Source organism: Siniperca chuatsi, linkage group LG13 (assembly GCF_020085105.1).
Source record: "Siniperca chuatsi isolate FFG_IHB_CAS linkage group LG13, ASM2008510v1, whole genome shotgun sequence".
In the NCBI taxonomy this organism is placed as follows: domain Eukaryota; kingdom Metazoa; phylum Chordata; class Actinopteri; order Centrarchiformes; family Sinipercidae; genus Siniperca; species Siniperca chuatsi.
Window position 1 is genome coordinate 27,768,025 of NC_058054.1, and position 17,580 is coordinate 27,785,604.

Genomic DNA, 17,580 nt, shown 5'->3' on the forward strand with positions numbered 1-17,580 from the left:
ATGTAGTTACAGCAGAGCAGTGTAAGGTCAGGACCTAGATAATGGGCTAATTGTAGTGTAGAGTGCAGGTCTTACCTCAGTTATGAAGCTGTTGAGTTGTTGCTTGGCCTTAAACCTCTTGACCTTCTGGTGTATTCTCTTGTCCTTCTCCAGCTCCTCCAGGTCTGCCCAGCGACAGTGGAGGTACGAACTGAGACACAAAGACACTAAGTAAGTTCATATCACTCATATCAAAGCCAGAGAGTACAAGAATGCGTGTAGCAAATACTAAAAAACTCAACACTGATTCTTTACTGGGGCTAAATGTTGGTTTTCAGAGACTGGTGCATGAGAGGTAGGTGCTGAATGAACAGCTGTAGACTAGTTGGTCAGTAATCTAAAAAGTGTGTTATTTGCATCAGGCTGCAAAAATCAGTAGAAATTACGATTTTGAGAGTCAGTAATATTTTTAAAGAAAAAATGCCAAAATGTAACTTGTTCCAGCCTCTCTAATGTGAATATTTGCCAAATCCCTTAGCCTTATAAGTCAGCAAACTGAATCTCTTTTGGTGCTGGACTGCTGATTGGACAAAACAAGGCATTTGAGGATGCCACCTTGAACTCTGAGAAACTGTGATGGAAATGTTTGACTATTTTCTTGTGTTTTATAGACTAAATGATTAATCAAGAAAATAATCAGCAGATTAATTGATAAAGAAAATAACTATGGACTTCAAAAGATCAAAGAGCAGCAGCTGACTGCCAGATGTAAAGAATAAGGTGACCTGCCATTATATTAACGTTGCCATGCAGCTGTTGCCGTATGTGATTAGCTGATCCTATCCAAAAGAGGAAAAACTTGATCTTGAAGTGAATAAAATAAATAACATTTCAGGAGGGCAAAATTTCGCCTTGTATATTAATTTTTACATTCAGTGATAATCGTCCTAAAATCACGCTCTATATAAAAAGAGCCTGTAGACTTTGTTGAGACTTCAGGCTAACCACTTTGTTTCTCAAATTTGTTAAGATTGTAAGTCCACACTTATTTGCAAGTCGTGATTAAATTCGTGTATTCCACACGCAGCCTAAATCTCTTGTTTGCTGTCCAAACTGCAAACTGATCGGAGTCTGCATAGACACAAATTAAATGTGTGCTAGTTGAATAAATGACTACTATGCCAAAAGTGGGGGGAAAAATACCATGTGTTTAGCAATATGATAGGATCTGACTGTACTACTACCCCTTTTGTGTTATTGATGCAAGAGTGGATCTGTAAAACAAATAAATGAGTCATCTCATGGTAAAAGAAAGTGAACAAGGCATTCAGGTTGAACACACTGAGCCTTTCGTGCTTATGGACCCACAGACATCCTGGTGTGTGTGTGTTGAAAATAAGTCTAAAAAAGAGGAAGTCCTGCTGTGAAAGACAAAAGAGGTGGAGAGGGGAAAAAAGCTGGTGTGTTACTCACAAGCCCTTGAACTTGACATAGAACTCCTCCACCTCCACTTCCTCCCCTGACTCCCTCTGAAAAGAAAATAAAGGGTTAATAATTACAGCAAATATAGCAACTGCATGGTGAAAGAGCAGAAGTGGCTTGTCAGTGTTATACAACATGTGGTTAAATTAGTGAAGTGCGCAGACGGAGCCTGCATACCAGTTTCACACCGACATGTCAGTCAACATTGAATCTGACTCTGCTTGATATCCTCACACAGAGGGAAAACATATTTTCATTCATATCTCGTCAGTCTCAGCTATTTGCTTTTGGGTACAACATAAAGGCCAAATGTGAATGAAGCTTGAGAAGTGGTTAGAAACATTTTTTGGGGGAAAAAATATGAACAAATTTAACTTCAAAACCACAAACATTAATATTCAAAATACATTTCAAAATATGTGGCTGACAACAAACATAAAACACTGAAAGATGAAGCAGGTCTTTATACAGTGTGTGTGAGATGGGAAATACCGAAACAGTAGCTCAGCCGTCCACTTCCATTCACCATTACTACTGTAACACACACACACACACACACACACACACACACACACACCCTCTACCATGCTACTACTACTGTAATGCTATGAATCATCAATCACGCACGCAAACTCTGCCTGAGGAAACGCTAGCTTGGCGTCTGGCATAGCTAGCATTGTGGCTTTGGCTGTGTGCCAAGCCTGGGGTCAACTCTGAATGGAGCTTTGAGGAGGGGTGTGTGTGTGTGTGTGTGTGTGTGTGTGTGTGTGTGTCTGTGTGGAGGAGGAGGGGGGGGCTTGGCAGCTGGCTAGCAAAGGCAAGTTGGCTGGTGACTTTATGTGCGCGTGTGTGTTGGCTCAGAGATGAGCTTTCTTTAGACGAGCCGTTTAAAACAAAGCCGGGTAGACACACACATACAAAGTCAGTCAATCAGATACACACCCTCTCTAACACTCAAGAGCTCCATGCGCGCGCGTGCACACACACAGTAAAATAAAAGAACTCTTGTCTCCACTTACCTAGTGAATACATGCTGTCTGAGCTGTGTGTGTGTGTGTGTAATCTGCTTAGGCCAGCTGTGGAGCGGCTCATCAGATGACGTAAACCATGACTCGGTCCAGTGTGTCCATGTCTCTGTGTATTGTGTTGGTGTCTGTGGTGTGTGTCTGTGTATCTCACCTCTTTCTTGGTGGTGCGGAAGCCCATGATCTTCTCCACAACGGGCCCCTCAGTCTCGGCCACATCCTGGAAACACACAGGACAATCAAAGTGTTGGCGCTTCATCCAGCCTGTCACATATTTTGATATGACCAGGCTGATCCAGCTGCTGATACAGAATCCCTCTAAAAACCAACTCCGAAACACACTGCTTTTAGAAAATCTAAAGCACGGTAACAACTTCAGGTAAAACTGACGAGGTAGATGGAAAGTTAAAGGGCCATTCTTGATTATCTACCATTCTTCTATATGGAACTATATTTCTTCAATTAAATAGTTTTTATTTAGTTTTGCATTTTCACCATCATTGGATGTCAATGGACAAAGTAAAATGCGGGAAAATAGGGCTGGTATTATTTGAATTGTTTTTTATACTAGTGCCCATACAATAATTGAGTTTCAGCACTGATACCAAAACAATACTTTCTTCCCCAATACCTTTATAATTTTTTCCTATGAATCTTTTTTTCCCCCATTTAAAAAAACCCAAAAAAACATGACAGTTACCAAAAAAGTACTCATTTAATTTGTTTTGCTAAAGGTGCAGACAGAAAACTATGAAAATGTTGGAAATCTTTAAAAAAAAAAGAGAGAGGCAACCAAAGACATGAACAAATTTAACGATACACTACTACCATGCACCTGTACACTTTTTATGTTTTTACTTTGTTGGGGGGGCGATGGGGTTAAAATCTATCACAGAATATGCCCTTTCATATTGTGATATTGATATATACTGTGATACAGCACATTTTGTGAAGATTTTGAGGGAATATTTATAGATACACTAACATGTGGGAATTTCTGTTGGGAAAAATAAATACAAAACTATGACAGTTAAAAACTTCTACTACTACTTCACTGATGTGCATTACTGCCCACAATGGCCTTTAACTAGAGATCATTTAGTGATGATACCTTAATATGAACAGTATGGCAAAATCTGATGGTAGACAAATTTATAGCTTCTTTCTGTATACATAATCATATCATTCAACCCTTAACATCAGACTCTGGCTACACTCTTACCAAAGCTAAACCAATATTGGAAACCCAAGCTGTACCTGCTGTTGTGACGATGGGGACTTAGGTGCTGGTGAGTCGTCTCCGCTGTCATCGTCCTCTGAGATTCTAAACTCCAGATCCTCTGTGTACCTCTTCCTCTTCACCTGACGGCTGGAACGACGCTTCTGTTGGACAGAGGAAGGTGGCAGCGTTTTGTTCATCAGCTCAAGTTTTGTAACCCCTCCAGAAATTCCCAGCTCAGCTATTGGACTTGTAAATACATCTCCAAAAAAGGGACATGTACAAATGTGCAGTGACTTCATTTTCATTATTCTGTTCCATATGGTCCAGCATGTTATCCATATCGACTTTGAAGAAAACATCACCCAATTTGTTGGGCTCAAATAACAAGGATGTATAAAAGACTGCTGTAGCAGGCTGTCGTGAACAGGCTAAAGAGGACATACTGCTGCTAATGTGCTTTCCTATTTGATTGAGAGCCACAAGTCTTTATGCAGCTAATAGCCAGATGCTACTCTGTTTACATGGCCCACATAATTACATTTGCACATAAAAAATGTATCTGTTTAATGAGTGATTATTCCTCCAAACAGCACCTCCCATACCAAACCAGCACTTAAAAAGTATAAGTTTTCATGCAGATACTTTGCTAAAAAAAAACTTTAGGGGGAAAAAAGATTTTTTTAAATGTATGCAGCAGCTGATAAGCTGAAAGTTGCTGATGGTGCGTCATGTGAACTTGGCAGTGGGGCCTGTCTGCTTGGTCTGTCAACAAGGCTGGTTTACAACACAAACAGTAGATACCTACTAGCTTAGCGCCCTCTATCTCTAAAGGCTGTGACACTGAGGGATCTGCAAAGGTTTTATGGATTATGCTTTTTTTGGTGGGCTTCCTGGAACTACGCTGGAATGCAATTTTAGCCGTGACTGAATACTTTGGGGAGTTTTTTTTTTTTTTTAGATGAAAAAGTTGGAAAGTTGAAACAAGCTTCAAAACTACTGCTTTCCTTGTATGCATCTTGTACCTGTACACCGTCGTCATCGTCATCTTCAGGAGGTGAGGGGGGTGGAGACTTCACCTCCACATCGTCGCTGACTGACGACTCTCTCTTCCTCTTGGGATCCTTCTTAGCAGCGCTAGCCCCGCCCTCGGACTCAACCTTCTTACTGCTGTAGGAAGAGAGAAAAAAAACTTGATATTCACAACAGAATTTCTTCTGTGGCTAAAAACAACAAAAGACTATTCTTCAAAGTGTTACCTCTTCCAGTTTACAGACCACAAGGCATTTACATGTGTGTATGCGGGTGTGTGTGCCTGTCTGTCCCAGGGCGGTCGCCATGTTTGATTTACCCATTTAGAAATCATTAGTGTGCCTCAGGCTCTGGCACACAGGGGTTAATATGATGAAAGACTGCATGGGGAAGTGAGAGAGAGAGAGAGAGAGAGAGAGAGAGAGAGAGAGAGAGAGAGAGAGAGAGAGAGAGAGAGAGAGAGAGAGAGAGAGAGAGAGAGAGAGAGAGATGAAAGGCCCTCGGGCTTTCTCTAATCTCTGGCATGGAAAGAAAGAGGAGCTGGCTCTATCTGTGAGTGTGTGCGCATACACACCACAGAGGAAGGCAAGAGGACACTCAGCGCCCCTCCAGCCCCTTTTATACAGCCTGTTCAAGGCGGGAATGTTGCGCCGCTATTCCGCCTCACCGCTCTGTATAAAACATACAAACACGGAATGGGCGCACTGTTGTTTCGCTGTTAACCCGGCAGCGGAGGTAGTAACAGAGCCGAATCGCTGTTGTGTTACGATTCACGCCTCTTCTGCTCCCGGAGCGCCAGCATGCTATCTAAAAATCACACACTGGGGCAGCATAACGCTGGAGTTGTTTGCTTCAATGTAAAAAAGCAAAGCCGGCGTCTTCTTTACGGCATCTCTGTTTAAAGAGGGCTACAGTCTCTCAGTACTCAGTTACTTTACTGCCATGAGCAATCAGAAATACTGTTGTATGGGCAGTTAACAAGAGTCTGATTTTCCAATACATACATACAGTTCATTCTACATACATTCTATACTTAAGCCATAATTAAAACTTAGCATTCTATTGTATCCACATCCAGCATAGAATCGGCTTCTCGAATCTGAATCCTTTCAAATCCACTTATTAAATCTATTTAGGTTTAGCTTTGAACATTTTTAAGTAACGAAACCTGTAGCTACCTAAAACCTAAAAATGAGATGAGCAGCAGAAGATATGAAATGTTGATCCAATATGTATCACACTGGGAAAACAAGTGCAGCCTACTAACTTTTGTACGCCTTATTTTTCGCTTCTTACTCCAAATACGTAGGCCCCAATTCGCAACTCTTAAATTAATAAACATAAAATATTGTTAGAGGTGCATTTAAGTTTAACTTGAACAATCTTTGGCCAAGCAAACACCTGCTCACAGGGAGCACATTAACCAGACAACACTAAAGTTTCGTTATGGCCTTTGGTTACCTATGAGTTACCGGAATTAACATTGATTAGCTACGGCTGTAAACTGCCACCAGTGATGTTTGTCACTTCAACAGGCAAAAAACAATGGTCATTACTGGCTAAAATTGAGAAGCCTGCCACCCGCATGTTTTGTACACTGCCCATCGCTAAGAGCAGCGAGGTAAGAGGAGAGATGTGTTACCACTGAAGCTTTGTGAATCTGGGTATTTGGCAAACCTGGAACAGGATCCACATTAGAGTAGGCTATTCCAACGCAACCATACTGTTCGGTTTACAAAATGTTAAAATACCAACATACAACTATACATTTAGGCTATAAGGAGACAATAATGTGTTAATAATGTGTTAAAATAAAATGGAATGTACATAATGTACAACAGTTGTGTGTGCTGTCTTTCATAGTCTGAGCCTGTGTGTTGCCTCTTCTCCCATGCTGCCCTCTGCAGTGCTGTATGCCTGGATCTCTCTCTCTTACTCTGTGCCTCTCTCCCTCCTTCCCTCCTGCTTGCTCCCTTTCTATGTCTCTCGCCCCCTCTCTGTCCCTGGGGCCCTTCTCCTTTCATCCTCATGCCAAGAGCAATCACCATCTCCGTGGTAACGGCTGGTCATGTGACCTGCACCTGTTCCTCTGGCTGGTCGCCACACGCTGGAGCCATCTGCCCCCCCCCACACACACACTTCTTCACTTGGCTGCCTTCTACCCTCTCTTACTCTTAGCTTCTTCATGGCCTCACTTCTCGTCTCAATCCCATCATCACCTCCCCAACTCTTTCTGCTCAGCCCATCTCTTCAGCACTCTTCCTCTGCTGTTTCAGCTCTCCTCTCAGACAGTGTATCTTTCCATTTTACTTTCTGTCTAGTTTAGTTCTGCCAAAATGCTTTAGCTGTTTGAATGAATCAAGTTGTACCACAATAAACTAACAAATTCCCCACCTCGCGTCAAGAACAGTTTTGCTGTAAAAACACTGCGTCTGTCGCGTTATCGCACTATTCTGTCCGGCCCACAACTTTACTGTTGTGCCACTGTACACTACCTGCTCAGCAGCAAACTGCAGACAGACTCAGTTATAGACTAGCTGGTGAACATAGTGGAGCATTTAGCAGCTAAAGAGTCTGATATTTTTCTCAGGAGATGGTGGAGACCAAATCAGCTAAGAGTGTGAATATTGGACTTACATTCTCCAGGTGGTCAGAAACTGCAAATTACTGATAATGTTGCTCCGTCCACCAGCCTTGCCTCTGATACTGAGTCCAATGGTAGCTTATTAAATAACGGACATGCCTTATAGTAATGAAACAAATACCTATTGCTTGATACGCCGTAGGTTGTCTACCCTTCATCAGCTTTGCAGGTTTCTACAGTCTTCCGCTTTCAGTCCGAAACTGATTTCAATTGTCAATGGAGATTTGTCAATTTCAATTGAGAAGTTATCTGAATAGTTACTCAGAATATCTGATTAACTAACCGTATCTACTACACATCACTGACTCTTCTTTTTAAGCCACTGGAAGCAATCACACGGGGCTGGTCAGCAACAGAGCCTTCTAAAAGTGCCCAGTCTGAAACTGGCCTAAATAAGCTCGCTGGCTAGGCTGACATTTTGTTTAGGTATGGCTCACATCAGTGTTTTTACAGACAAACCAATTTACGATTAAGTCCTGAATATACCTTACATTACTATTGATTTACCAAAGCATACTATAGTTTTTCCAAAATGCCCAGAGACTTGAAACTTGCAAGACAGGTAATCCATCAGTACATAATGGACTTTTTTTAAATGTTTTATATATATAAAAATTAAAAATACATCTCATTTTGGAAACTATAAACCAAAAACATCTCTGGATGTGTTTCAGACATCAGGCTACTGTAAGGTAGGTCCAGTGGGGAGTAAACGTGGTTATTGACGTCATCACATTGCTAAAAAACCCTGATAAAACTTGTTACTTATGAGTGAAGGTATTAGATTGATGCTGCACTGCAAAGAAGCCGACGCGCCAATATATTAGGCTAGTCCTGTCCAGGTACACATAAGCCCCCCCTCAAATGTCTCTCATTCACTCTGCTGTATACTTGTGGGCTTATAGCCTAGCATTCACACATGCATGCGCGCGTGTGTGTGTGTGTGTGTATGTATGTGTGTATGTGTGTGCGCGTGCATGTCAGTGTGTGAATGCTCCTTTCAGATCAGAGGAAGGAGGATAAAGTGAAGCAGAGCAGTGGAGTCAAGTATGGGGAGGGAAAGGAGAAGAGAGGAGGAAGACAAAAACAGGGAGAGGGTGGGGCGTAAGGGACACCTGCTGCCGTGATGAGTCATACCACTGAACCCCCATGCACACACTCGACCCATGACAACAAAAACCAACACCAGTACCACTGACTGAACACACACACACACTCTGTATGTGTTCAAAAAGTGCTGTATTTGCACACACATCTGCAGACACGCACAAAGCAAGGTGCCTGCACGCATGTCCGACTTCTTTGTACTGCAAACAAATCACCCCTACACACACACACACACACACTGAGGGAAGGGTGTGGCAGCTGAGTGCTGGGTTATTTATAGATGCACTTCCTCTGAGAGAGGTAGGCAGAGAGAGGGAGCACGAGCGAGAGAGCGAAGGAAAACAAGGATAGAGAGAGAGCAAGGTCAAAGGAGAGGAGTGAGCTGACTGGACAAGTAAACCACCTGATTCTTTCTGGATCGCTCACACATGCACAACTTCCTACACAGCTGAAACTAATAGTGGTGAATGCATTTGAGATTTCCTTTTATTGTTTCTACATTAAGATCGAGTCGCCTTGCACAAACTATTCTTGCCATTGAGGCACATTTTAAGTTCTTATACACTCTTTCCGAGAGCCATAACTTAGTCAAGACACATACTGCTGGAATCGGTGAAACGTACTCTTTCCTGTGATAGTAGCATCTCCAGTGTCAATCAATAATATAGATCCATGAATCAGCTTAGAAGAAATTATAAAAATACGCTCTTTAGAATCTCAAATATTGCCTCATAATCAGTGTCAGTGCCAACAGGAACTGCTAGCAGCTCCTGGTGTAGATTTAGGAAAATGTAACTAAGCCAAACAACGGTCTAAAAATATAGGCCAAACAGCGGGCTAGCCCACAGCCAAGTCCATAGCAACATTATATTTTGTGTTTACAGCACGCAAAGCATGATGGGAACCATTGTGGCAAAATCTCTTCTAATATCTAATTGCAAATGTAAATCAGATAAGGAAAAACAACTGGAGTGACAAATCATGAAAATTGGCTTTGTTGTACTTATTCTGAAAATGCCCAGTCAATATGATATGACTTGTAGTGACGTATGACACAAACCTGTAAATAAAAAAGGAAGTTTTACGCTGAAAACCAGCCTGTGCTCAAAGGGCTAACAGTACAGCCCAACATCCTGGTTACACAAATTAAGTGAAGGCTTCAGTCTGATCTGTGGTGGCTTATTTGTTCATACAGAGATGCAAACACACTGATCATAAAGAAAACATACTGCAGCTTGGTATGGGCCACATGAAAAAAACTCTTGCACTTGGGGTCTTATTTCTCCACCCACTAGTGGAAATCTCACACAAATCCCCCAAAAATGCAATGGAACATATGTGCTAGTGGCCCTTGAAGAGGATTTTCTCTGCACCAAGTGAGAAGTTTTTCAAAGTTAATTTTAAAGCTTTAACGCTTTTAAAATCGAGCATGTATTCTAATAAGTCAGAAAAGTGAAAAACTAACAATTCAGATTTGGGAAGAAAGTCTTGCCACTAGATACTAATATCACAGAAAAACTACTAAAAATTAAATTATATATCATTACAAACAAAGACTTCATAAAGACCTACAGACATACTGTATGACTTTCCTATGGGGAATGAACCATGAAAAGGAAGAGCTTGAACTTCATGAGAGGCATGTCAAACTTCATTTAAAAATATGGAAACTTAATGTAACTTAACTTAATGCAAAAGACAACATGGAACAGCAGAAGAAAGAAAAAAAACACGTCAATCATCAACCCTAGTCTTAAATCAGAAAGAGACTAAAAAGGAAGAGGGAAGATGGGGAGGGCAATGGAGAGGAAAAGATGAAAGGATACACTCCTTTTCAGCAGGAAGAGGTGGGATTGGAGGGAGGGGAAAGAAGAAGAAAGAATGAAAGAAGATAGTTGGGTGATTACAGCGGTCCACCATTTTAGAGTAGCAGTGAATGGCCAGCAGCCATTATTATGCTAAATTAACCTGGGAGCTCCAGGCCGCCACTCAAGATGGAGGAAAGGCTGACAACAGATAACAGCTAGTTTACCAACACACACAAGGGACTTAGAATGGACTCCTCCACCCCCATATTTCCTCTGCCCTCACACACACACACACACACACACAGTTGGGGCTGTAGAGTGGTCAGCTGCATGGCCTTCATAATAATTAGACGCCATTTTCTGCCACAAAGATTACTAACGACCCCTCCCCCAACACACACAAAACGCCAGCCCCCTCACTGCTTCACACACTAACTCCAGGTCCCCCCCCCATCCCCCGCCCCTTTTCCAGTGGCCGATGCATGCATACGCACACACACCCACACACCTCCCCCAGCGCTGACCCCTGCTTGTTGCTTTGGCCCTCCCTCTTCCTTGGGATGGGGGGGGGGGTCCTGACACATTCCTCAGTCTGATCAAGTTTCTACACAATGAAACCACCTCTGACTCTCATACACAAATGCTCTGACAGCATCCACATCGGGAGACTGCACCCAGCAAGGTAAGAAAATAGTAGGACTTGGACAAGTCTTGCCCAAAAAAGTGATTAAAGAGAGAAGTGATAAAGCCAGAGAGGAAGAGTGAGAGAGGGGAGTGATAAGACCACTAAGAGAACTGTGTAAACAAAGCGAGCCAAAGCTGATATCAACTAGTTCGATCTAGCTTTTCTATATCAGCAAGTTTAAATTTAAGAGATCACGCTCCTTGACTGGTTACATGCTTGGTATGGAAAATAAGCAAAAACAACTAAATGAAAGAGAAGGTGTTAAACTGCCAAAACTTTAAAAAAAGGACAAAGCTGGCAATATTCTGTATTTGTCAACAAATCCCATGAAAAGACTTAAACCAACAATGAATGTATCTACTAACAAGTACTGTGTGTGTATCAAAGCCTGATATATCGTCTTCCTCTGTGCCATAGAGCTCCATTGTTGTCCAAAAACTATTAAAACACATCCCTGAGCCAGACTGTTGCACTGGGTGACATGTTCCTTCATTACCATGAACACACACACTGTAATTTATTTTGACTCAATCCCACACACACCGTCCTGCTGCCCCAAATACTCACTAGAGCACCACATGTGGATTAATCAGCTGCTGAAAATAGTCCCCAACAAACACTATTTCATCCTGTTTGAGTACCGTTTAATAAAAACTACAGTTGTTTTAGGAACAGCTGGTTACTTTTTTAACTAGTTTGACAAAGTAATTTCAACTCAAGGTCCACATACTAGCTTTTTCCTGAGCTTTCAACCATTTCTCATGGTCTTCATCAGCACACAGAGTTTGCTATATGTATTTGTGACCTGTTTTTAAGATTTACATCTTCAGTAAGAATGAATGAGCTTGGGGTAGAGTGCCACAGACAGGTTAGGGAAACCGTGAAGTCTTCAGAGACTTTGTGAGAGACATTGTTGGTTTCGGTCTTTTCATGGGATTTGTTGACAAAAAAGGAAACAGCAACCTTATCCTTTAAAGTGAGACTATGTAACTTTTAAAAAGAAGAAATAACTATCTTCCTCGTTCCTGCAAAGTCTACTTTTACACTACATTTAGCACGTTGACACAGTGGCTGCCGTTTAGTAAAAGTTACATAGTTTGGCATTAAAGAGAAAAATTATAGAGCAGCACCGGCAGAAAACAACAGAAAACCAAAGGTATAAAATGTCACAGTACACGACACTAACTGACAAGTGATCTCTGGTAGTAAAGTGCAACACCACACCAGCAATGAGCCCTTAGCAGACACCATGAACAAAACTAAATAAGAAAAAGCAGGTGGACTAACCCTTTAAGAAACATGTTTTCTTTTTACAATGGCTGTAAAAATGTCTTCAGATATCTTTGTACAACTTTACAGCAAAAATGGTACCAAGTGGCAAAAGCAGCCATTTTTCCTTCTGGAAAAAAATCCTCAAATTTCCTGTTTGAGCGGATTTTATGTAATGATGTTTTCTGTTCTTTTTAAAACGTGGCATTTCCAGTGAGTTAACAGACAAGGTCCTGACCAAAGAAGGTGAATGTTACTTTCCACCTGACCTGCAAAACCAAGCTGACAGTAGTTTTAACCCTGATGATCAGTATCTATAGAAGAAAATGTGTCTGTCTAGCAGTCCATGCTTCACTAAGCTCTGATCACTAACTCACACACAAAATCTGTGGCAGTCGGGTGTTTCACAGCTCAGAGGTTGTGATCTCTTCAGTTCCCCCTGGTTGGTTGCATGAGTGATGGATCGTGTGTGTGTGTGTGTATGTATGTATGTATGTATGTATGTATGTATGTATGTATGTATGTATGTATGTATGTAAGCTTGTTGATTCTTTGCTGTACCAAATAGATTGCACCACTTAGTAATATGTACAATTTCTTGTAAATATTCCAAGACATATTTCCTCTGTTTTCCATCCTCTGGTATCCACAGGTGACCACCTGACCTGCCTGCCTCTTGTTTGATTCATTTCCGTTTCCAAATGTATATGTGGAACTGAAAACATCACACTTGCACTTAGTGGTTAATGGTGCCAAATGCATCTTGCAGGACTTTTAAACACTCTCAGCATCAAATGCTATAACCAAAAGTGTCAACACCAGCTGAAGAAGTTGTAGTTGGTAGTTTACACATTTTTAGCTAGCTTTCTACACTGGTACTTCAGAAACAACCAGGCACACACAGCTCCTACCTGGTTTTCTTGGGGGTCTTGGTCTTGGGCGTGGAACTCTTGGTTTTCTTCTCCTTGGGCTCTTTGGGGGTCTTGGGTGTTTTGGGTGTCTTCGGGGTCTTAGGCTCTTTGGGGTCCTTGCCCTCTGCCTTCTCCTTTGGTTTCTTTTTCCGCTTTTTCTTCTCCTCCACCGGAGGTGAACTTCCCTCTACAATTCCTGTGACAGTAACTAGTTCACCTGCATCACTTCCTGTTCCGGGAAATTCTGACATGACGTCTTCCTCACCTCTTGCGCCTTCTCTTGCTGCCTTCTTCCCTCCCTCTTGTTCCTCTCCATCCACTACTTTTGCTTTCTTCTTCCTCTTCTTTTTTGGCTTCATCTCCTGGTCGCTGGGCTGCTCTGTGCTGATAGGCTGGCCGGGGGCACCGGCACCGACTGTCTGCCTGTCAGGAACCATCGTTGAGGCATCACCTGACGGGTCGGTGGGGGAATGCTGGGGGGTGGGGGAGACAGATATAAGTTGATTTGAGTTTTTCAGCAACTTTAATCTATGCTTAAAAACATGATATTCCTTTATAGAAAATAATTAAGGAAATAAAATTAAATAATCCACTTAAAGCGATCTTCCCCACAAAATAGACATAGCAGTAGTCACTTGGCTTTCAGCAAGGCAACTTTTCAGAACATTTGTGAACAAAAGCTGGAACCACATTGAAGTGCGCATGTCCAGATGTGGCCGGTGTTGGCCCAGTAGCAGCGCAGAAAGCATGAAAATATATAAACTGTTTTTTCATATTTTTAGTGCTAAAACGATTATACAATTTTAAAGTCACTGAGCCAGTTTTGGTCATCAAATATGTTAAGTCATCTTTCTGGTAAAAAGTGTCAAACAGCCACTGGTTCCACAGTTTTCTGCTTCTTCATTATAAAATGATTATCTGACTGTTGGTCAGACAAAACGAGTCATTTGGTGATGTCACCTTGGGCTCTGGAAAGTTGTGATTTTATGACTTTTCATACACTAAATGTTTGGTTAATTGTAAAAATAACTAAGAGTAATTAAAAATGGAAATGATTATTTGCAGCCCCACAATTTTGTTTCAAAAACCTAAACTAAATTAAGGCTGCAACTAATGATATTTTCATTATCAATTAACCTGGCAATAATTTATTTGATTAATGGATTCATTGTTTGGTCTATAATATGTCAAATTACTTGTTTTGTCCAACGTACAAAGTACAAAACCCAAAGATACTCAGTTTAATGCCATAGAAGACCAAGATAACCAACAAATACTCTAATTGGAGAATTTCCGGCATTTTGCTTAAAAGAAATGACAAATGATTACTTAAACTTATTAATGATACATTTGTTGTTGACTAACTAATCAATTTATCGTTTCAGCTCTAAATCACATCAAATATTAATCAGTTTGAGCACATGTGCCATGAAATGCGTATGCTAATGTTTTGCTTCAACACTGGTTCAGCCGCGCCAGCCTGTCAGTCAATACTACTATATTTTCTGCAGGGTGGGGGTTGAATTTGTCAGTAATGGACTATAGAGCAGAGGGGGACGAGAGGATCCATCCATGCATGCACGTGTGCACGCACGCACACGCACGCGCACACACACACGGCTGCCACCTCCTCCCTCCTCGACTCCCTGTTGCTCCAGTTTCCTCCCCCCTCCCGCCTCCTCCTCCAGCAGGCTGCCCTTAATAAACAAACCGACTGACACCTAATTTTTCCTCCTACCTGCAGACTAATGCTGCGTTCCATGTACCTCGGAAGTCGGAGCTGGGATTGCCATTACACCCAAGATGACCAGTAAAACAAGTCAGAAAACCAATATGGATGCCTCTAGCCATTGTTAGCAATCCAAGTTGATAACGCATTATGTGGTATTTTGCAAACATGTCAGCCACATGTCCACAGATAGAAGTTGGCCTGAGACAGTGCTGAGAAACAGTATGTTACTATAGCTTTCACTAACTGTTGACGTAAGGAGCAGCCATCTTGGATTTTGAGGTCGGGCTTGGTGAGGTTCTGCTGACTTTCCGAGTCAGAAATCCAACTTCAGGGGACGATGCAGTTGAAATTTCCGACTAGGAACTCGGAAAGTCAGATTTCCCGGTTCAAATGGAACACACCATTAATCCTCTCTTTCTCCTTCTCCCTCCACCACCTCCTCCTCCTCATTGCTCCCAAGTAAGCTTTCTGTGACAGGCAACTGGTTACCAGCTGTTGGGAGCCTCTCCAGCTGCCTCTCCTCCCTCTCTTCCACCCCTCCCTCCCTCTTTCTCTCTCTCCAGCTGCTCAGGGTCCCAGTAGCAGATGGGAAATCAGGCATCATGACACGAATAAATTATCTCCATACTTCAAAAAGGCGCAGCAAGGGAGTGTGTGTGTGTGTGTGTGTGTCATATGAGAGCGAAAGAGAGTATGCCTTTGAGAGTGTGTATGTGTAACGCACATGTGCATATCGGTGAGTGTCAAAGTGTGTCAACGAGGTGTGTGTGTGAGCATCAGCAAGTTTATAGCAAAATGCCACGGCAGCAGCTGCCCTCTGTGCGTGCGCACACACACACTTAGCATAGCTTGGTTGGGTTCACGTGGCGGAGGAAAGAGTTGGGGTGCTATCGCTTAAAGTCCGATTCCATCAGGAGAATGCTAATGCACGCACACACAGACTTTCACACCAAACTACTGCAAGGTCACGCGTCACAAAAACCTCTGCACACATGCACACAAACACCTGCTGACACACACGTAAACTGAGCCATTTATACACCAAATAGGGGGAAGAGGGGGGAGGGTACAGCTATGCGAGAGAGAGATAGAAAGACAATCAGAGTGGGGGGGGGGTGCGCAGTGTGAAGAGATAAATCTGTCCTCCTGCCAAGCTTCCCAGATAATCAATCACACGAATGACAATGGAGACACAGAGTGTATACACAAACAATCACACACACGCTCAAGTCCTGCATCAGGTTTGGTGTTCTGCAAGGTGAATTTAGCTTGCTGCTGTGCTGAGCTGTACTGGTTTAAATCCAGTTCACCATCAAGAATGGAAAAATCCCCACTCTACTGAAGCACCAGCATCATCCACTTCCAAAAACAGGTTGTAATACTATCACCAATAACTGAATTTAATAAAAAGATCCATAAAGAACTCAATGGATCACTCACACCAACAGAATGGCTGCATGGCTAATATGACAGAGGAGACGAACAGGTTTGAGTTTCATCTCTCAGAGGACAGAGGGGAGGTTGGAGGAGAGAGTGTGAGGAGGAAGGAGACTGAAGAGGGGGGAGGAAGCTGAAGGAGGAAGGGACAGCTAAATAAAGAGTGCGATGAAGGGTTAAATCTACCAGGCAGAAACACTTACACTCCCCTAGGAAGGAGTGAAAGGAAATCCTGTTCTCATCGTTCAGCCTCTCCCCTTACTGTTCCATCCATCCATCCATCCATCCACCCACTCCACCCTCAATCCCTTTCTCCTATCCAAAACTGACAGATGCTACTATCGCCAACCATTCAGCAGGCTACAGTGTGGTCAGTCACACTGTTATCTATCAGAAGGAAGACCCATGCAACAAGACCAGACCTCTTTGCTTAGACTTCAACTCTGGTCAGGATTTGTTTCGCCACTTCCTATTGCATACACACTCTGGCCAAGACCCACGATCCTTATCAAATCCTGATTTGTTAAGGATAAAAGTGTGTATTCTAGCCATATTACTTCAGTAACAAACTATACCTTTTGAAAGAAAAAACACCTTTTATTTTTAGAAGAGGTATTCTCCATCTTGCCATGCAGAAGTTGAAAGTTCACTCATCACCATGCTGTCAGTAAGTGCTTATTGATTTGTCTTCCTCCCTGCATAAAATCATTTTTGCACAGTGATTACATTGTGCTGTATCAAAACTGTTCTTTGTGAAGCTTGGCAGCACTTTAGAGAACTAGCTTTGGTCCGTAACAGGTGGATGGATACTGAACAGGCAATGTAGACAAAACTGTAGTAGGATCAAACAGCTTTCAGGAGTGAATAAGCTTAAGTTGAAAAGCAGATTTCTTAACAAATCCTCGATTCTTATAAATTTAAAAGTGGTTCAAGTTGAGAACAAGTTCTTTATATCCAACTCTAGCTTAGGGGAAGAACTTCCATCGCTACCTGTTACTACAGTGGAATTCATAAGAACACAGTGGCATATGGCTGGTTCTTAACCCTCACCAAACCTTAAAGGCCCTGAAAACTGTTCTCAGTCAGCTCTTTAAGTACAATCTGGGTTATTTCACTTGAGAGAGTTTTGTACTTTTTCTCTGTTTTCTTCTCACTGGTTTGAAGTAGGCAGGGCTCAGTTGGAAAAAGTATTTGGTCTCTTGTCACTCAAATTTGACCAAACCACATAGTTCTGATAGAGCAGACTCTTA

At 42.2% G+C, this 17,580-nt stretch overlaps 1 protein-coding gene across 1 annotated transcript in view; it reads right to left on the reverse strand.

The window, feature by feature from the left end:
- The window catches only part of chd7 (chromodomain helicase DNA binding protein 7), a 78,062-nt gene that overhangs the window by 32,099 nt on the left and 28,383 nt on the right, over positions 1 to 17,580 (reverse strand). The window contains exons 4-9 of the mRNA XM_044218366.1: positions 13,162 to 13,634; positions 4,731 to 4,875; positions 3,744 to 3,869; positions 2,641 to 2,706; positions 1,453 to 1,508; positions 76 to 190 (exon numbers count right to left, since the gene is read on the reverse strand). Coding sequence (XP_044074301.1) covers positions 76 to 190; positions 1,453 to 1,508; positions 2,641 to 2,706; positions 3,744 to 3,869; positions 4,731 to 4,875; positions 13,162 to 13,634 — 981 coding nt within the window. The remainder of the gene's footprint in view (positions 1 to 75; positions 191 to 1,452; positions 1,509 to 2,640; positions 2,707 to 3,743; positions 3,870 to 4,730; positions 4,876 to 13,161; positions 13,635 to 17,580) is intronic.